The 21,843-nt window shown below is 35.4% G+C and overlaps 1 protein-coding gene across 1 annotated transcript in view; it reads left to right on the top strand.

Moving 5' to 3' along the window:
- The window catches only part of Ccdc192 (coiled-coil domain containing 192), a 202,052-nt gene that overhangs the window by 38,396 nt on the left and 141,813 nt on the right, over nt 1-21,843 (top strand). Inside the window, exons 3-4 of the mRNA XM_063232416.1 lie at nt 18,299-18,430; nt 19,202-19,258. Of these exons, the coding sequence (XP_063088486.1) occupies nt 18,299-18,430; nt 19,202-19,258 (189 nt within the window). The remainder of the gene's footprint in view (nt 1-18,298; nt 18,431-19,201; nt 19,259-21,843) is intronic.

The raw sequence follows: 21,843 nt of genomic DNA, 5'->3' as shown, positions 1-21,843 counted from the left end.
AACCCCACCAGCATTTGTTATTGGTTGATTTCTTGACAGTGGCCATTCTTTCTGGAGTGAGGTGGAATCTCAATATTGTTTTAACTTGCATCTCCCAAATGACCAGTGATGTTGAACATTTTATCATATATTTATTTGCTGTTTGGACTTCTAAGAAGTGTCTATTCTTTTAACATGCCCGTTTTTGGACTGGGTTTTTAAATTTGGTGGGGAGGTCTGATTTTTTTTTTTTCAGCTCTTTGCATATTATAGCTATTAGTCCTTTTCTGAAGAACAGCTGGCAAAAATGTTTTTGTCACACTGTGGTGTTTCTTCACTCTACTGGTGGTTTCTTTTGCTATGCAAAAGCTTTTTAATAAGATGAGATCTCAGCTGTTGATTCTTTGTAATATTTCCTATACAATCAGAGTTTTTCTTTACATACATCAATGTCTTCAAGAATTTCTTCCAGAAGATTTAGTGTTTCTGTTTAAATACTTAGATCTTTGATCCATTTTGATTTCACGTTTGTACATGTGATAGATATGTGTCTAGTTTTAGTCTTTGGCAAATGGGAAGCCAGCTGTTCCAGCACCATTCATTAAAGCTACTATCTTTCTTACAGTGAGTATATTCAGCTCTTCTGTCAAAGACAAGGTTGCTGAGTGAGTTTGGAATTGTTCCTGCATCTTTTACTCTGTTCATTGGCCCTCAGGTCTGTTTTTTGCTAGTGTGCTGCTGCTTTTTATTACAGTAGCTCTGTAGAATAATTTCATATCAGGGATTGTGATAAATCCTGACTTGATTTGTTGTGCAGAATTGCTTTTGCTATTCTAGGTCTCTTCTGATTCCAGTGAATTTTAGGATTGCTTTCTCTACTTCTCTCAGGTACACTATTACTGCTTTGATTGGGATTGCATTATACTTGTATATACTGACTTTCAGGAAGATAGCAGAATAGTGAATATCAGCAAAACACCCCCTCCAAGATTTAGTGTCCAGACATTGGAATATAGCAGTGTGAGGAAAAAAGGCAGGAAGTGGGTCTCCAGGACCCAGAAAGGATATGGAATAAGAATTGAAGCCCATGGAGAGAGGGAAGAGAGAGACCTCAGCACAGAAGGAGGCAGCAAGTTGCACTTTCCCCTCGAGGCCTGACTCACTACGTGGGAGTGGTGGCTCAAGCTTACAGACACACAGGGACTACTGGTGACCCCAGAGGCCTCCATGGAGAAATGCACCAGTGGGATGAAGCAGTGGATGCAGTAGACTGCAGTTGCTAACGTATTATCTGGCTTCAGATGTCCTCCTGGGGAGGGTGATTAGCTGGAAGCCATCTAATTGAGCTTGCAACTCAGAGCAGCTGTGGTCAGGCCCCACTAGCAGCTTCCAGGGTCAGAGGGAGGCAGAATAGAGTTTCAGTTGGCAGGAGATCCAGAGACTGAGTTCAAACTAGCAGGAAACCAAGTCAGCAGAAGGCACATGGAGGGATGCAGGCTGAACAAATCAGGTTTCAACCTCACAGCCAGAAACTCCCATGCAATTAAAGGTGAAGGCTTGCTGAGACTATAAACCACACTGCTGTAAATCTGTGGCTAGCTTGCATGGATTAATCAGCACAGACTGGGCTCTGTCTGTCCACTCTATCAGTGACATCAGAGATGCTCTCTGAAGTGGACATTTTTTCTCTTTTCTTGTTTTTTTGTTTGTTTTTCTTGTTTGTTTTCCTCACTGTTATTGTTTTTACATGAATGTGAACATTGTTTCTAGTTTTGATGTTGTTATTCTGTTCTGTTCTCTTTTTATTTCTTCCATGTCTTTTTCCCTCCTAGGTTATTCACCAGATTCCCAAAGATCACATAATCTTATTTGTCCTCCAGCCTTGCTTCTACTCTATTTTTCTCTGTATTTTCCCCTAATCCCTTTTAAATTTTCCCCTTCAGGGTAAAAATCACTATTTTGTATGTATGATTTTCTGCTTTGTTTTAGATTTTGTGATATAGCCGCAAACATAGTTCATATGATTAAAGCTGGCAAAATAATAATTACCAGTTTGTCATTTTCTAGGCTATCTTTGATGCATTTGTTATTGCTGATTGTACTACATTAGCAAAGGTGGCATAGTTGTTCTATTCAGTTTTTCTTTCTAGTATGCCAACACTAAGATTGCCTAAGGGTCATAAGCAATACTGTAGGCCAGTGCCAAAGATCTAGGGTCTAGGCCAAATAGGCAGCAACTTCTCATCCCTAATAAAATAAAGGGTAAAATCTTGCAGCACATTTGAAACCCAACAGCCAGCCTACACCTGGAAGATGTCTCTGAGACGCAGCCAATTCCTTCTAACAGTTTCTCAATACTAGCAATAAAATTACCTGCCATAAGCAATTTACAAGCATCAATCCAAGAATTAAACTTAAAAAGAAATAGAAAATGAGAAGATAGTTAAACAAATGTAACCCCAGACTTCTAGCTCAACAAAGGCAATCCCAGGGAGCAGTGACATGGAACAAATTGAAAATCACCCCTGCACTGTTTGAAGTGGTAATAGCAGAAATAACAAAGCAGATGAATGAGACTGTAGAAAATATCAAATCAGAAATAATTTCTCAATAACTACAGAGATGGTAACCATAATGAAAGACATAGTGACCTTAAAGCAAATGCAGATTTTAAAATGGAGACATTTGGGAAAAAAATGGAAACCATGATTCAAATAGAAGGTTTAAATAGAGGATAAAATAGAGAATTTAGGAAAATGATGGAAACTTCCAGGAAAGAAGTGGACTCCATGAAACAGATTCAAACAAATAACCTCAAGTTTAAAAATTCTACTGAAATATATTCAGCAGAAATAGCCAATGTGAGCACTCAATGTCAGATATAGAAGACAGGACTATAGTTCACAATCATGAAAAGAAAGATTTCTTAAGAAATAAAGGTGGGAGCACACCACCACCGCTGCCAGCTGGAAAGTGAGGGCCCAGCCCAGCAGAGGGACTCCAGTCCAGCCCCGCCAGCCGCCTCTCCCGCCCAGGGAGCGCACCACTGCTGCCAGCCGGAAGGAGACAGCCCAGCTGAGTGGAGGGACTCTGGTCTAGCCCCACCCACTGCCAATAAACCAATATATAACAGTTATAACCATTAACGTAAATGGTCTCAATGCACTAATTAAAAGAAATAGACTGGCAGAATGGATCAAGAAACAAAATCCAACCATATGCTGTCTACAAGAAACCCATCTAACCCAAAAGGATACTCACAGACTGAAAGTCAAAGGATGGAAAACAATACTCCATGCAACAGGAATCCCCCCAAGAAAGTGGGGGTAGCTATTCTGTTTGCAGACAATGTGAACTTCAAACCAATAATGATCAGAAGAGATAAAGCAGGTCACTACATACTGGTTACGGGAAAACTTCAAGAGGAAGAGATAACTATCTTAAATATATATGCACCAAATTCCAGAGCACCCAGTTATAAAACAAGTAATATCAGAAATGAAAAACCAAATTAGCGGTAATACAATTATAACAGGAGATTTTAACATACCATTGACACCAATGGACAGATCAACAAGACAGAAAATCATCAAAGAAATAAAAGAATCACACCTGTGAAAAAAATGGAATTGATAGACATATACAGAGTATTCCACCCAACAACAACAGAATACACATTCTTCTCAGCAGTACATGGGTCATTCTCTAAAATAGACCATATATCAACTCACAGAACATATTTAAACAAATGCAAAAGAGTTGAAATCATCCCTTGCATGTTATCGGATCATAGCGCTCTGAAATTAGAAATTAATGATAAAAGATACTGCAAAAATTCCACAAACACATGGAAACTGAATAACACACTCTTCAGTAATCAGTGGGTCACAGAGGAAATTAAAGAAGAAATTAAACAATATCTACAAACAAATGAAAACACAAATACAACTTACCAGAATCTGTGGGATGCAATGAAAGCTGTCCTCAAAGGAAAATTTATTGCACTGAGTTCCCACATCAGGAAAACAGAACAAATACAAATAAATAACTTGATGCTATACCTCAAACATCTAGAAAAAGAAGAGCAAGTCAAGCCCAAAGCCAAAAGAAGAGAGGAAATAATAAAAATCAGAGCAGAAATCAATGCAATAGAGACTAAGAAAACAATCCAAAAAATCAATGAATCAAAGAGTTGGTTCTTTGAAAGAATAAATAAAATCGATAAGCCCCTAGCCAACCTTATTTTAAAAAGGGAAGAAAAAGCTCAAATTCATGCAATAAGGAATGAAAAAGGAGAAATCACTACAGACCCAATAGAAATATAGATCATCAACACCTATATCAAAGACCTCTACTCTCAAAGATTTGATAATACAGAAGAAATAGACAGATTTCTAGAAGCATATGAAGTACAAAAGCTAGGTCAAGAAGATGTAAAACTGCTGAATAATCCAATTTCTATTAATGAAATAAAAAATGTAATTAAGTCCTTACCTACAAAGAAGAGCCTAGGCCCAGACAGATTAACTGCAGAATTCTATAAGAAATACAAAGAGGACCTAATGCTGACACTCCTCAAACACTTCAATGAAATTGAAAGGGAAGCAATCCTTCCCAAGTCATTCCTGGAAGCAAATATTACTCTAGTACCAAAACCTGAGAAAGACCCAACTGAAAAAGAGAACTACAGACCAATCTACCTAATGAACACACATGCAAAAATCCTCAATAAAATATTGGCAAAATAAGATGCAGCAAATCATCAAGAAGATTATACACCATGACCAAGTGGGATTCATCCCAGGATGCAGGGATGGTTCAACATACATAAATCAATAAATGTAATCCACCATTTCAATAGAGTCAAAAGTAAGAATCACATGATCATTTCTATAGATGCAGAAAAAGCTTTTGATAAGGTACAACATTCATTTATAATAAGAACCTTGCAGAAAATTGGAATAGACGGTCTTTCCCTCAACATAATAAAGGCCATCTATGAAAAAACCAACAGCCAGTATCATCCTAAATGGCCAAATTTGAAGGCCTTTACTTTAAAATCAGGCACAAGACAAGGATGTCCCCTGTCACCACTCCTATTTAATATAGTACTGGAAATACTAGCCAGAGCAATTAGACAAGAAAGAGAAAAGGCATAAAGATAGAAAAAGAAGAAGTTAAATTATCACTATTTGCAGATGACATGATACTCTAAAAAGAAGACCCCCAAAACTCCATTGAAAGACTCCTAGATATAATAAATAAATTCAGCAATGTGGCTGGATACAAAATCAATACTCAAAAATCAATAGCATTCTTATACACTAACAACAAAATCACAGAGAGAGAAATATGAGAGACCACACCCTTCACACTAGCAACCAAAAAAATGAAATACTTACGAATTAATCTCATGAAAGAAGTGAAAGATCTATACAGGGAAAATTATAATACACTGAAAAATGAAATTGAAGATGATCTCAGAAAATGGAAAGACATCCCTTGCTCATGGATAGAAAGAATAAATATTGTGAAAATAGCTATTCTCCCAAAACTGTTATACAGATTCAATGCAATCCCGATAAAAATACCATCAACATACCTCATAGATCTCGAGAAATCACTCCTAAAATTCATCTGGAGAAGAGACTCAGAATAGCAAAGACAGTTCTAAGCAGCAAAGACAAGGCAGGAGGCATCACAGTCCCTGACTTGAAGTTATACTACAAAGCAATGGTAGTTAAATCAACATGGTACTGGAATCAAAACAGAGCCGAAGATCAATGGAATAGATTAGAAAATACAACCACAACTACAAACACACTCAACCACCTTATCTTTGATAAAGGGGCCAAATAAGTTAATTGGAAGAATGACAGTCTCTTTAATAAATGGTGTTGGAAAAACTGGCTCTCCATATGCCGAAAACTAAAACTAGACCCATGCCTGTCACCATATACTAAAATAAAATCTAAATGGATCAAAGAGCTAAATATTAAAACAGAAACACTAAATCTATTGGGAGACAAATTGGGTAAAAACCTTGAAGACACAGGGGTAGGTAGAGAATTCATGAACAAGACCCAAACTGCATGGGAAATACTTCCCAGAGTCAATAACTGGGATCACATCTTATTAACAAGTTTCTGCACATCAAAAGAAATCTCTAACATAGTGAAAAGAAAACCCACAAACTGGGAAAAAATCCTAGTGAACTGCCCCTCAGACAAAGAACTTCTTTCTAAAGCATATAAAGATTTTTTAAAAAATCAGATCCCCGAAATTCAAAGACCCCATCCAAAAATGGGTATCTGAGATGAATAAATAATTTTCAGATGAAGAAATACAAACGGCAAATAAATATATGAAAAAATGTTCATCGTTAGTCATTAGAGAAATGCAAATTAAAACCATACTGAGATTTCATCTCATTCCTGAAAGAATGGCCAAGATCAAGTAAACGATCACAACAAATGCTGGAGAGGCTGTGGGGAAAAAGGAACTCTCCTGCACTGTTGGTGGGAGTGTAGACTGGTGCAACCATTGTGGAGGTCAGTCTGGAGATGGCTCAGAAAGCTGGGACTGGAATCACCATTTGACCCAGCTATTCCACTTCTAGGCATATTTCCAGAAGAACTAAAAGCATCATACCACAGTGATATATGTGCACCCATGTTTATAGCAGCACAATTTGTAATAGCCAGATCTTGGAAACAACCTAAGTGTCCATCAACTGAGGAATGGATAAAAAAAGTTGTGGTACTTTTATACAATGAAGTACTACTCAGCTATAAAGAATGATCACATTGAGACATATATAAATAAATGGACACAGCTTGAGACCATACTCATACGTTAAATAAATCAAACTCACATGTATAAATACTGAATAGTTTCCCTAGTATAAGAAAAAATAATAATACATAAAAGTACGTGGTAATCATGATTCCCAGTCACACTGGTTTGAAGCCATATGTTTTCACTCATTAATTGGAATGGTTTTAATCTGGGTTGTTTATTTTATTGTCTGTGATACTACAAATAACTATTTTGAAGAAAATAAGAGCATAATAGCTAGTGCTGATTTAATATCATCCTGTTTTGAAGCTCCATCAAGTTGTTGTTCATCTGTTTCCATTGGTTCTAACATGTTGTATCTTATTATATTTTAATGTATGCAATAGTATAAGCAAATTTTTTACAGGCAAAGAGATAATATAGAAACTGATGTTCAGTTTCTGTTAGCTGGTTCTAAATACCCTGCAATAATTTCATTGTCTTGAATGGTTTCACACTGTCTTGATAAGTTTGATGCTATAGTATATGAAGTTAGACTCAAATATTTCAAGGAAAGAGTCACTATGGTAAACTACTATTAATGTCAGGCTATCTGGTGGTGAAACACAATGATGCTTAAATTTTTTGTTTCTGACCGGTGTTGTTCTATTGATATGTTCTTTTTTATCTCAATCTCCCCCCTTTTTTTCTTTTTTTTTTTTAAATCAATTTATTTCTTAGTATCTTTTAACTAAAGGAAAACTAAATTAAAAATAGTGGGATATATTATAGTAATTTTTTGTTTCCCTATTAACCTGATTTGAACCCCTGTATTGTTCTCCACATCTTGTTCTGACTGATTTTATTATATTCTGTTTTGCTTAATAGTATCAAGTTTGAGGGTATAGGCAACCTTTGGAAGGCAACCAGATATTCTATGATGCCCATTATCATTTGACTATTATCTTCTTTGGAAGTCCTGTAAGCTCTCCAATGTGGGTTTTATTGGTCTTCTGTGCTGTTTTGTTCAATTCTTTTATTCCAGCTGATATAGGCAACTCTTTTTAGGATAACAAGAGGCATAATGGTAACCACTGTTGATCACCTAGTAAACTTTTTTGGGTTTTTTTGTTTGTTTTTTTGCATTATATATTATGTTCATCCTCCTGATCTAACTGATTCTGTTTTGCTTTGTCACATTGGGTTTTTCTTTGGTCTGTCTTGTTTTGTTTTTTTGTTTTTTTTGTTTTTGTTTTTTTTATCTTTTTTCTTTTCCTCTTCAAAGAAAAAGTTATAAGAACTGTGGGAGTAATGGAAACCAAAATGTGTGATTGTTAGCATAAAAAAGAGAGGAAGGAAAGTGATCTAAAGGATATAACTGCAAGTATATTTAAATGTGTAGGATAGAAAACCATATTGCTGAGGTTTTGTTGGATCATTGAACAGAACTGTCTGCAATCTCACTGTATTAATGTTCACTTTGTATGCTTTAATTCTGTAATCTGGACAATTGTTTCTGAGATGACAATGTGTGATCTATTAACTGGTGAATTCTTACTGTATATTTTTTCTCTTGAAATTCTGTATTACTTTTAGCCTTTTACTGTTTTGCTTCGTTTAGTTTTATTTTTCTCTTTAAATAAATTAAAAAGAAAAAAGAAGTAAAGGTGACGCTGAAAAATCAATCCAATAGCTATATATGATGCAAAGAAGAATTATGTAAGATTGATTGGAATCGGTTAATAAACAGGAGACAACGTAAGGGGGACTTTTCTTTTTGGACTCCTTTGACCAGAAGATAACATAAGTGTGCCACAAGCTATGAAACACAGTGCAAGTAGCAGATACGATGTTTGAAAGAAACAGATCATAGCAGAAAATGGAGAATTCTAATAATTTACTTTCTCTTAGCATTAACATTTGACTGTACTGAATTCTCTAGGCACATCTGAATGTATTGTTATAAAGCTTAGACTAGGCAAGAAATAGGCAAACCAAAGCCTCCAAAACTAGAATGTTAGGATTGACTGTGGTAACCAAGAAAATATTCATTATTTTATGTCTAATGCCCTAAAATAAATCCCATTGTTTTTCTCTCACTACAGTGTTAGATTTATGTTTTCATTAAGATAAAAAAAATAGAAGCAATGTTGATTTCTAGAAAATTTTTGGATACTGAAAATCTTTTCTGAGTGCTTAAAAATGGCTTGTTGCATACTAAGGTTGTCCCAAAAATGTTCTGGTTATTTATTGTTTAAATGCAACAGTGGATCCCTTGATGTCAAGTTTACTTGAAATAAGTAATGTGCCCTTGGTAGGAGTATTCATTTCTGCAAAGGCTCAGAAATTATGCTTGATATGCCAATCTGAAATCATGAGGTTATGTGAATGAGGTTTTGTTTTCTGACCTATTTTGAAATCTACTTTAATGCCATAAAATCACAAGCAGTCTCTTTGATATGGGATGGATTTTCTTGTCACCAAGGAACCTAGCTATTGAGAACTTTATTAAACCATGTGTTTGGAGTTCAGCTTGATTTTATAACAGGAGTCCCCTCTCATTAACGAAAAAAATATCCGACAACCTCTTATCTAAGCAGATGTTAATCTTAACCCTGGTACTGGATTGTTGGGCACGAATTGGAGAATACTGCGAATGGGGAGAAATTCACTAGTGAAGAGATGAGTTGTTTTGCGTAAAGTCAGGCTCCATGACAAATCTCCTTCTGTTTTTGTTGTTGTTGCAAACTGGATGTGTGGAGGACCCGTTACATAACTAAAGGCTTCCTTTGCTTGTAAATGTCAAGATCAAATAGGGGTCATTTTTAAATAGCTGACTAGATACTAATCAGTGTGACTTTCCTGGATAAGCAAAAGCAAAGCTTTGTCTCTCAAGATTGCCTGCTTAGAGGTGGGGGCTTGAAATAAATAAGATTTACCCAAAATTAAACTGTAGTATTTTTTTGCACACTCAAGTTTGTGTATCATTGTACCTGGCAATAGTAGCTCAGTTTCTTTTTAATTACACTCCTCCAATGTCACATCGAGTTTAATTTCCCAGAACCTGATAGTATTGCTTTTTAACCTTTACATCCAAGTCAATGATTAATTGCCTCACCTTATTTTGTGTTTTTTTTCCTCTTGAATATTTTTATCCATTCATAAGGTCAAGGGAACTTTTTTGGAGATTGAAAGAACCATAGAAATCTCTCCACCTGGACCCCTAACTTGCTGTTTCAATTATTCATTGATCTTTGAGTGAATATTTCTATTTTCACTCAGAAATTAAATGTTCCTTTATTATTTAAGGTGCTTCATCAAAATAATTTGGTAGTGTTAAGGTTGCATTATGTCCCTCTAATACTCATATGTTCATTTCCTGACTTCCTGTGGCTGAGAATATAACTTTATTTGGAAATAATTAGTTAAGACAAGTCCATAGTGGAGGAAGGTGGGATCCTAATCTGAAATGCCTGGTGTACTTTCAAAAAGTAGACATTTGGACACCTAGAAGAAAGCCATATGAATATGAAAGCAGAGGGCAGAGACCAGATATTGGTTCTAAAAACCAAGATATGGCCAAGATTGCCAGCAAATGACCACAAACTAGGGGAGAGGAATGGAATAGTTTCCCTGTGGACAACTTGATCTGACTTGTAGCATCCAGAATTGTGAGAATAAATTCCTCTTTTTGTTTCTGCCACCAATTTATCTGTGGTCTTTCACAAGAACCCTAGCAGCCCTGCACAGGTGGTAACTATGCTTCTCAATTATGGGCCCTAGGAAGTCTATTTTAAGTTTTACACGAGTGTAGAAATGGCTGGAAAATAACCAGTTAAGTGCAGAAATATGAATAATTGTAAAATCTCCTTTGTCTAGGGTAGAAATAGGATGAAGAACTTGTTTTTTTTTTAATTATAAAATTGAAATGAACTAAAGTTCTGGGAGCTAAATATATCTTTAGACATAGTGATTCCTTTCATCTCATAGGCAGGACAGGTAATTTTAAAAGTGTTTTCTTTGTTATTTATTGCCAGAGAGTCTCATAATTTGTAGTAGTCATTCAAGTATTTGTACAGACTGTTTAGCATGAGGGAAGCTTTTGTTTTTAAATTAAGACCCTTCCTTCTCTGTAGCATGAGCTCTACAAGGTTTGAAAAGACACAGTTCATTTTTGAGTGATTCTTAAGTGGTACAATGTTACTTTCTGCATGTGTGTGTACAGATTATGGAGGGGAACAGACAAGGAGAGGAGATAAACAAATATGAAAATCTATATTCTTTAATGAAGTAGTTTTAACAGTTATACTCAGTGGTGGACTAGGCAAACAATGAATGAAAGAGAAGTCTTTAATATCCTTGTTACTTAAACATATGGACAGGTAGTGCCATATTTATTGAGAGAAGAAGGTGAAGAAGCAATCAGTTATGAGAATTTGTAGGAAAGCATCAATTCTGAGATGTCTGGTACACATTCAAGTGACAGTATTACAGAGGTTTCTGGTATATATTTGAGATCATATATATATCCTTGTGCATTTGGTTTATTTAACAGTATTTCTGAAACTAATACAGATTACAGCACTTATTAATACTTCATTTTTATGTTATCTATCTATCTAGCTAGCTATAGTTTATCCATTCACTCATCTGCTGATGGGCATTTCTCATCTTTTAGCTGCTATGAATAATGCTATTAACCGGGGCTGGGGATTTAGCTCAGCAGCATAAGCACCTGCCTTGCAAGCAGGCAGGCAGTCATGAGTTCAATCTCCGGTACCGATAAAAATGAAAAAGACAAAAAAAAAAAAAAAAAAAAAGAATAATGCTATTACCATTTTTTTGTGGACTTTCCATGTGGAGTATGCTTTGATTTCTCTTTGGTGTATACCTAAGAGTAGACTTAATGGATCATGTAGTTATTCTGTATGTAATTTTTTAATGAGCCACCAAATTTTTTCCCTAATGGTTGCAATACTGTGTGTTCATATGAGCTGTGTACTAGAGTTCCTATATGCCAGCCTTTTTTTATTCTCCATTCAAAACACAGCCACATATGATCAGTGTGAGATACAGCCACATTGTGATTTGGTTTTCTCTTCTTTAGTAAGCAATGATGTTGAACATATTTTTTACCAGTACACATTTTTAGTATATAATGATCACATTCCTCATGAGGAATTGGTACATGCATGTCATGCCTGTTAATTATTTTCTTTATAACCTCCTGCCATCTCTCCCCCTCTCCCTCCAGATGTTGGTCTCTCTCCCCTTTTGCAAAAGATCTATTTCCCCATTTCCTAGTTTTTACTTTTCAATTTTTATTTTAAAGAGAATAAAAGCAACCATAGTAAAACAGAATAAAGCCAATCAAAACAAACCAGTGAGACACAGGACTTCAAAACAATAGGAAATCAACAATGGTTACCATAATGCTTCCTCTTGTCTTCAAAATAACTGCCCATAACTTCAGACATAGTAAAAATCAAACAAAACAGAACATAATAGAATCAATAAAAACAGAACAATAAAAGCAATAAAAGACTTCAAAACAAGACAAGAATAAATCTAAAATGGTTACCATAATGTCTTGCTATCTTTGAAATAATTGCACATGCCATCAGATATAATAAAATCAAACAAAGCAAAACAGAATAAAACCCAACCCAACAAAACAATGAAAGTGATACAGGACTTCAAAACAAGATAATAAGGAATCAACAATGGCCACCCTCAGAAGGAGATCCCCCCACAGATGCCACTCTGTGTACCATGATTCTCTCAATAGATGTTCAGACCACTGGCCCTAGACCCACAACGTCAGTGAAACACTAAATATCACAGCATCAAATTGCATTTCACCTCAGTAGCTATCATCACAGCCTGTGCTTCTCCAGTTCAGCTGGTCACTTACAGGAAGGGTGTGGGAGCGGCTCTTCTTGCTTCCCAGCTCACGTGCCAGCAGGGGCTGTGGTCTGGCTGTCCCACTGGTGGTCTGTGCATGGTGCTGATTCACAGGGAAGGTTTGCTTCTTGGTGACTTCTTGTTCTATTCCCCTACAGTCCCTGGGTGGTGCTGACTCACGGGAAAAGGCTGAGGTCTGGCTGTCCCCCTAGTGGCCTGCACATAGTGCTGATTTACAGTCCCCATTTCCTATTTTTTCTATCTTTTACTTTGTTCTTTATTCATGTCTTGGGTAATTCATATAAGAGAAATTATGCAATATTTAAACTGGTTCATCGGATTTATATTACTTAACCTTATGTCTCAAGAGGCATCCATTTTCCTAGAAATTATTCAAGTTTATTCTTCTTTATGGCAGAGTGTACATTTTTGTGTATGAATGCCACATTTTCTTAATCCACTCATCTATTGACGGCTGTATAGGTAGCTGCCAGGATTTGCTATTGGGCTGCTATAAACATGTGTGCATGTATCACTCTGATACAATGTCTTTAAAGCTTCCAGGAAGACACCTGGCAGGGGAAACCTATGCCAAACGGTTCCTACTTTGTTTGTTGAGGAATCTCCATTCTGATTTCTGTCATGGTTGTGCTAGTTAACATTCCCACCAACAATGTAGATGAGTTCTTTTTTTCCTCACAGCAAACCCAGCATTTGTTATTGTTTGATTTCTTGGTGAATGTCGCTGTCTCTGGAGTAAGATGGAATCTCAGTGCTGTTTCCATTTGCATTTCTCTAATGGGCAGAGATGTTGAACATTCTTTGTGTCTTTATTTCTTCTTTTGAAATGTGTCTGTTCATTTCAGTTGCCCATTTTTGTTGGGTCTTTTATTTGGGGAGGTTTAATTTTTTCTGAGTTCTTTATATGCTCTGGATATTAGTCCTCTCCACAACGTGTGGTTGGCAATTATTCTTTTTCCATTCTGTAGCTTGTATCTTTAATCTGTTGTTTGTTTTCTTTGCTGTGTAGATTTTTAATTTGATATGGTCCTATTTGTTGCTTTTGTTATTTTTCCTGTGTAATTGAGGTTCTGTTCAGAAATCCATGCCTATGTCTATGACTTCAAAAGTTTTACCTATTTTATCTTCCAGCAGATAAAGTGTTTCTGTTTTAACATTTAGATCTTTGATCCATTTTGATTTTAGCTTAGTACGTGGTGAGAGATATCTGTATAGATTCAATCTTCTGCAAGTGGATAGCAAGTTTTCCCAATATCTTTTGTTAGAGTCTATCATTCTTCAGTTTAAATTTTTAACTTCTTTGTTAAAGATCAGGAAACTGCCTGAAGGTGTTTCCGCATCCTCTATTCTGTTCCATTAATCCACGTATCTCTTTTCTTCGCCAGTACCGTGCTGTTTTATCAGAAGCTGGGTAGCATAATTTGAAACCTGGGATTGTGATGCTTTTTGCTTTGCTCTTGCTGCCTGGGACCGCTCTTGCTATTTCAGGCCTCTTCAGTTCCATATGAATTATCAGTTTGTCTTCTTTAGTTCTGTGAGAAACGGTATTGCTATTTTTATTGGGACTTCATTAAAATTTTTATAATGTAGTTTCAGAAGTATGACATTTTGACTATATTGGTTCTAGCTATTCAGGTGTACAGTACAAAATTGCTCATAATGTTTGCATGTTGACTTTTTGTCCTGTTATACTACTGAAATGGGTCATTTCACTTTTTATTTTAAAGAGGGTAAAATAAAACAGAACAAATCAGATCAGAAGAAAACAATGTAAGTGATACAAATTTCATAGCAAGACCACAGGGGATCTACAGTGGCTACCATGTTTCTTGTTTTCTTCTAAATAATTGTCTATATCTTCACACACAATGAATTCAAACAAGACAAAATAGCATAGAACTCATCAGAACGGAGTAATGAAGGCATTACAGGCCTTCAAAACCAGACAATAGGAAAATCAACAATGGCTACCGTAGTATCTCTTGTTCTCTTCAAAATAGTTGACTACACCTTCATGTATGTTGAATTTAAATAATACAAAACAGCTTAAAACCACTCTGAACAAAGAATAAAAGCATTCCTGGATTTCAAAGCATGATGATATGGAATCAGCAATGGATATCATAATGACTCTTTTTCTTCAAAGTAGCTGTTCATTTCATCAAGCATAATATAATCGATTTTCATAAACTGTTTAGGAGAAGTTCTATGCATGTATAAGCCTCTACATGTATACCTATCCTTTCTGTTGAAACTGATTATTAAATCTAGGAAAACTTTGGTGGGATTTTTGAGCCTTTGATATAAAGAATCATGCCATTTTTAAGTAATGACAATTTGAGTTCTTCCAGATTTATCCATATAGCTTAATTATGTATATATGATTGCTTAATATATATATATATATATATATATATATATATATATATGTATATATAGCTTGATTGTTCCAGTTAATGTTTTGAGAACTATTTTGAGCAGGAGTAGATAGCAGACATCCTTGACTTGTTACTGATTTTAGAGAGGAAATTTTAACTTTCTTCCCATTTAATGTGATGTTGCCCATTGGTAACCATAAATGATTTTTATCAGATTGAGAAAAGATTCTTCTATTCATATTTTCATCAGGGTTTTTATCTTGAATAATGGATGTTGTATTTTGTCAAGCACTTTTTCTGTGTCAGTGATGATTTTTTTTTTTTTACTTTATTTGTTTCTGTTATGTTTTACATTTATTGATTTGCATATGTCAAACCATCCCTGTGTCCCTGAGATAAATCCTGCTTGGTCCTGTTGCATGATCTTTTTAATGATTTGTTGCATTCTGTTTGCCAACACCCAATTGAGGACTTTTGTGTCTCTATTTACTGAAAAGATTAACCTATGGTTTTCTTTTTTGACTGGGTCCCTTTCTAGTTTTGGAATCAGAATAATGCAAGCTTTTAGGAATGACTGTGGGAGTTCTCCTTCACTTTTAATTTTAGTAAGCAGTTTGAAGAGTATTGGCCTTTAATCTTCCCCATAGTTCTTCTCTAATTTGGCAGAGTGACTCATTGGGGCCTGGGCTTTTCTTGGTTGATTGTTTTTAAATTACTTCTTCAATTTAATTTCCTCTTATTGAATTGCTCAAGTTTTATATCTTCTTTGTTTGGTTTTGTATATTCATGTATATGTATTTGCCCACCCATTTCTTCTAAATTCTCTAATTTATTAGAGTATAGTTTTTCAAGTTAGTTACTCACAGTCTTCTGAATTTTAACAGTATGCATTATGATTTCACCTTTTTCATTTCTAACTGCATTTCTCTCTCTCTCTCTCTCTCTCTCTCTCTCTCTCTCTCAGATTTGCTAGGAATTTGTTCATGTTGTTTATTCTTTCAAAAAACCAGCTCTTCAATTCATTGATTCTTTATATTCTTTTAATCTCAATTTCATTAGTTTCTGCTCTATCTTTTTTTTTTTTTTAATTTTAAAGATAGCAAAATCCAACGAAACAAGACAGAACAAAGCCAATCAAAACAATGCAGCAGAACTGGTACAGAACTTCAAAACAGGATACCAGGAAAACAATAATATCTACCATGGTATATCTTGTTATCTTCACAATAGTTGTCCATTCCATCAGGTATAGCAAAATCAAACCAAAAACAAAACACTATAAAACTAATCAAAACAGAATATCGAATAGAGCAAAACAATCAGAACAAAGCAAAACAGTGAAAACAATATTTGCCTTCAAAGAGAGGATAGAAGAAAGGCCCCCATATTTGCTATATTGCATACTGTCATCCACCCCAGAGATGCTCAGAGCGCTGGCCCCAGGCCTGCAATAATCAACCAGACAATACAACATTTAGTTGCTTTATATACCTTGGTTACTATCAACTCAGGCTGACCTGGAACCATCTGGTTGCTTGAGGGTGGGTAGGGGGCATGTGTGGTGTTTGATTCTCAGCTCCTGTGCTGGTAGGCTCACAGGAGGCGCTGGCTTTCCTCTCCTTGGAACGTGCCCAGCTTGCACAGCTTACGAGGAAGGCTGGCTAGTTGTTTTCTTGGTTGGTCCCCCAAGTCCCCACATCTGGATCCTGCTCTACCTTTTTAATTTCCTATTTGTGCTAGCTTCAGATCTGGATTGTTATTATTTTTGCGGTATATAATTAGATTATTTATTTGGACTTGTTCTGTTTTTCTGATGTGGTCGCGCACAGCTATAAACTTCTCTCTTACAACCGCTTTGTGTCCCATAGATCCTGGCATGCTACACTGGCATTATTGGATTCTAGGAACTACCTCATTTTTTTCTTTGATATTTTTTATATGACCCACTGACTGTTCAAGAAGATGCTGTTTCATTTTGATGTGTTTGCATAATGTATGTGGGTTTTTGCCATGTATTTCTAGTTTCATTACACTACGATCTTATAAGATGCATGGGATAATTTTTATTCTTTTGCATTTACTTAAACATGCTAGCAACTGGTTCATCTTGGAGAAAGGCCTGTGTGCTGGTAAGAGAAAGGTATTTCTGTTGTTTTGGGGTGGATCATTGTAGATATTTATTAAAACCATTTGTTTATTGCTATTCTCCAATTATAAATTTGTTATAAAATTTTATCTTAGTTTTTCCACAGCAGAGTCTTTCTCTATTTTCTTAATATCTACTTATACTGTATTACTGTAAAATTTTAAAAGTTTGGCTTCATTCTGACATTTCTTGATTTTTTTGGCTAATTGATTCCACGAAAACTGGCTTTTCAATTTGGTAAACTTCTTAAAAATCTCTGTACTTAATATAAGACAGTATGTAACATTCAGAATAATGCAAAACAGATAATTAGAAATAATCTATGCTTCCAAGAATAAAAAGGGAGATGCAAGGAATAAAAAATTGTGAGTCTCTTTCTAATGACTCTTTCAGAAGTGTGGCTGAGCTGTAGAGAAAAAGCACAGTAAGTTGACTGAATAAAAGAAAACTCAGATCAGGATTCTTTCTTTAAAAAAAGTACAAAAGTAGAAGCTGCTAAACTACCACCATCCTCAAGAAGAATCTATGAACAGTAAAACAAAGACAAAGCCACTGCTTACAAGTTTTTGGTTGTGATTTGCATAATCACAACCTTTGATTAGATTTTAACTTAACCTGCTTTTGATTTTAACCTGCCTTTTATTAGATTTTAACTTAAAATGCCATCAGTTCCTTTTAGCTCAGCCACCCTGCTGTTCTATAATGAATATTCAGGGAGATAGTAATTCCCATGCTTTGTAAAGAGCGGTACTTCCTCAAGAGTTAAGTTTCCTAAGTCCCAGTACAGGTTTCCGATTCAGCTGTGCAAATAAAATGCGACCTCAGGACACAATGGAGATGACTGTTGTGATCCTTCCACTGAAAGTTTCTCTGTCATTCTATGTGGTCTCATCTTGTGCCCAGAAAGAATGTACTTACTAGAAACACATAAAATCAACATTATTTCATCTTTCTGTGTCATTTATTATCTGTGAAGAATGTCCTAGAGGCTATTTTCATATTTAAGCAATAGGAAAAAAGTTCATCTATAAGTTAAACTTTTAAAAAGAGTTTTTAAAATATCACTTGTACCCTTGTAAGAAAATATCTTTAGTTTTCAGCCTCTGAAAGAACAGAATCAAAACTGCTTCAGCAAGTTTACCAGCTGGGAAAAAACCTAGATGCTGTGGATCTCCAGGACGCCAGTAGGGAGCCATATGAAAACACAGTCCTCACGAAAGACCAGGTATGTTTTGAAGGAAAAAAATAACCTTTCTTTTAAAAGTTACCTAACCTTGTATGAATTAATTCTACAAAGCCATTTCTGGTCATACCAATAATTCATATTTAAATTATGATGGTAAATAGCAACATTTGTATTTGCTGAAAGGAATTTCATTCCCTAATGAATACCTGCATAAAATTTATTGTTAGTTATATTTTAAAAATTTTGTATGCATCCTTTTGAATGATGGTAGTTGAACATGCTATTTTTTAAATAATATTTTTTACTCAAATGTTGCTTAAATTCAAAGTTGAATCTAATCAGGAAATAGTTTCTGTATAGTAAAACAAGTAGGTCATAAAAATTCGGCATTATGTTTTCAAGCAATTACTTTGTAGAAACAATCTCTGAATCTCTGGACATTTTATATGTACCATGATATACATGTACCTCTTATTCAACCCAAAGGGTTTGTATCAGCTATTGGAATATATGAATATGTTTACATTTGAGGAGAGAGAGAGAGAGAGGTTAGCATTAACTTTAGCACATCATGCTAACGTAATTTTCCTCAAGCATCTCCTAGTTCTGAGTGCACTTGTGTGTTTTGCCCGAGGCTCTCCCACAGAATGGAGGCAGATGATCTCTCCAGTGATGATTTCCAAAACACCTAGCTGAGATAACACTGTCATGCCTAAGATTTGACATCTGATACATACGCAGATGTAGAATACTTTGAGTATGTAAAAGGAAGAGTTGTGCACTTGGTTTGTGAATTTTTCTCATTTTCAGTACATTGAGAAGCTGCAAGCTGAAGTAAAGGCTTCCCGGAAACAACTAAAAGTCCATGTAAGTGTTTTTTCTTCTTAATCCCTTTATTTATATCATTGTCATTTTTTGAAGGAAATAGAACAAAACAAAACAGTGAGAATAATATGGATTTCAAAAACAAGGCAGAAGGCAACCCGCAACGGTTTCTCTATGACATATTGTTATCCTCTAAACTGATGCTCAAACTACTGGGCATTAAGGCCTGCGAAGTCAATCGAACAATACAAGCATTAAGTGGTTTTTGTACTTCAGTTGTTATCAGCTCAGCCCGCGTTCCTCTGGATCAGCCAGTTGCCTTACAGGACGGTGGAAGTGGGGAGGGCTCTTTTTGTCTCCCAGCCTGCACTCCGGCTGACACACAGGAAGGGCGGGTTGACTTGTTGGTTCTCTTCCCAGTGCATGACTCTATCATTGTCATCTTGGAAAAATGAACAGAAATTTTCCAGAAGTTAAAAATAAGGGATTTTTGCTGCAAACCAAACTTTTGCAAATGATCAAAATGACAAAATGAGCATATATATATATAAAATCAGATGGTCACATCAGGTCTATCCTAATGACATATCAGAATAAAAGAGGGAAGTTAGGGATAGTGACTGATACCAGATTAGTTTACTGAATAGAGGAAGTGGTGAGTTATTACAGTCAGTGACACATCAAATATAGGTCTAAATCTTCAGCATATGTAAAAATCACTTAGAAAGCCTCATAACAATTTGTAATCGCCAGATCTTGGAAACAACCCAAGTGTCCATCAACCGAGGAATGGATAAAAATGTTGTGGTATTTCTATACAATGGAGTATTACTCAGCTATAAAGAAGGATCACATTGAGATATTTATCAATAAATGGGCGCAGCTTGAGACCATACTCATAAATGAAATAAATCAATCTCGCATGTGTGAATACTGAATAGTTTCCCTAATGTAAGTAATGATTCAAATATATAAAAGTATGTGGTAATCATGATTCCCCATTATGTGGCCTTGAAGCCTTATAAAGTTTTCACTTATTAATTGGAAAGGCTTTATTCTGGGCTTCTTGATATGGAAATATTTGAAGCTATAGTATATGAAGTTTTATTCAAATATTTCAAGGAAAAAGACAGATACTAGGGTAACTACTATTAAGTCAGGTTATTTGGTGGTGAAGCACTAGGTTGCCTAAACAGTCATGCTTTGACCTGTATTGTTATATTGTTATGCCCTCTTTTATATCAATCTCTCCCTTATTCATTAAAAAAATTATTTAGTTATTTTTTATGGTTTTTTTAATTAAGGGGAAAAATGTTTAAAATTAGCAGGATATATTATAGTAACTTTTTTTGATTTCCTATTAACTTGTTTTGAAGTCCTGTAATACTCCCACTATCTTGTTTTGACTGATTAGACTCTGTTCCATTCTGTATGTATCAAGTTTGAGGGTATAGGCAACTACTTTGAAGGCAATAAGACTCACTAAGATGCCCATTCTGGTTTGACTATTGTCTCCTTTGGAAGTTCTGTAATGTTTACAATGCTTAAGTTTTATTGGTCTTGTTCTCTACTGTTTTGTTCAACTTTATAATACCTAATGAGACAGACAATTCTTTTTAAGGAAACAAGAGACATATGGTAACCATTGTTGATAACCTTGTACTCTGTTCTTACATCATGTACTATGTCTATCCTTGATTTTGACTGACAGCTTTGTTTTGCCATATTTGACTTTATTCTCTACCAAAAAAAAAGTAATAAGAACTAAGGAGTAATAAAACCCAAAATGTGTAAATTTTGTTGTAAAAAAGAGAGGGAAAAAAAGTGCTCTAAAGGATACAACAGCAAGTGTGTTTAGGGGTGTTAAATAGCTGACCATATTAATGTTTTTGGTTGGATCATTGAACACAACTGTTTGCAGTCTCACTGTTTGAATGTCCACTTTGTATGCTTTGATTCTGTGACTTGAGCAACTATCTCTCAGATGATAATGTGTAATCTATTAACTGGTGATTTCTTACTGGTTTTTTGTTTTTTGTTTTTTGTTTTTTGTTTTTTTTGTAGTTCTGTATTACTTGTACCCTTACGCCGCTTTGTTTTGTTTTGTTTTTTCTCTTTTTCCTTTTAAATAAAATAAAATAATAATAATAATAATAAAAAGAAAGCCTCATAAAAATTCCTCAGAGATTTGGTTTCCTAGATTTCTAGTATGGAACTTGAGAATTTGCACATGTAGGTGATTGTAGAGTCAAGTGATGCCACTGGGTCACCTTGAGCAACATGCTTTTCCAATCTTGTCATTTTTAAGCAAGTGGCTATTGAAAGCAATCAGACTGCATGGTTGTCCATATTCTCCTGCGAGACAGACTGAGTGAGGCAGTATGAATTTCCAGGGCAAACTTCATTCATACTATAGCCTGTTTGCGTAGAGAAGCACTAATGAACATCTCCTGCCATATACCTTTGTATATTTATAGTCACAAACCACTCGCCCAGCCACCAACCAAGGATGTGAACAGCTCCAGTGTCTTAATGAAGTGTACCAGCAGGGACTTGCTCGGCTTTCTTGTCATCATTTCCTCCAGCCATTTCGGCCACTATTGTGATTTCTTGATCAAAGATACTGG

The sequence above is a fragment of the Cavia porcellus genome, unplaced genomic scaffold, assembly GCF_034190915.1.
Source record: "Cavia porcellus strain 051 isolate PalLab524CR breed Dunkin Hartley unplaced genomic scaffold, mCavPor4.1 scaffold_21, whole genome shotgun sequence".
Lineage (NCBI taxonomy): Eukaryota > Metazoa > Chordata > Mammalia > Rodentia > Caviidae > Cavia > Cavia porcellus.
Note: the sequence above shows the minus strand (reverse complement) of the source record. Positions and strands in the feature narration are given on the sequence as shown.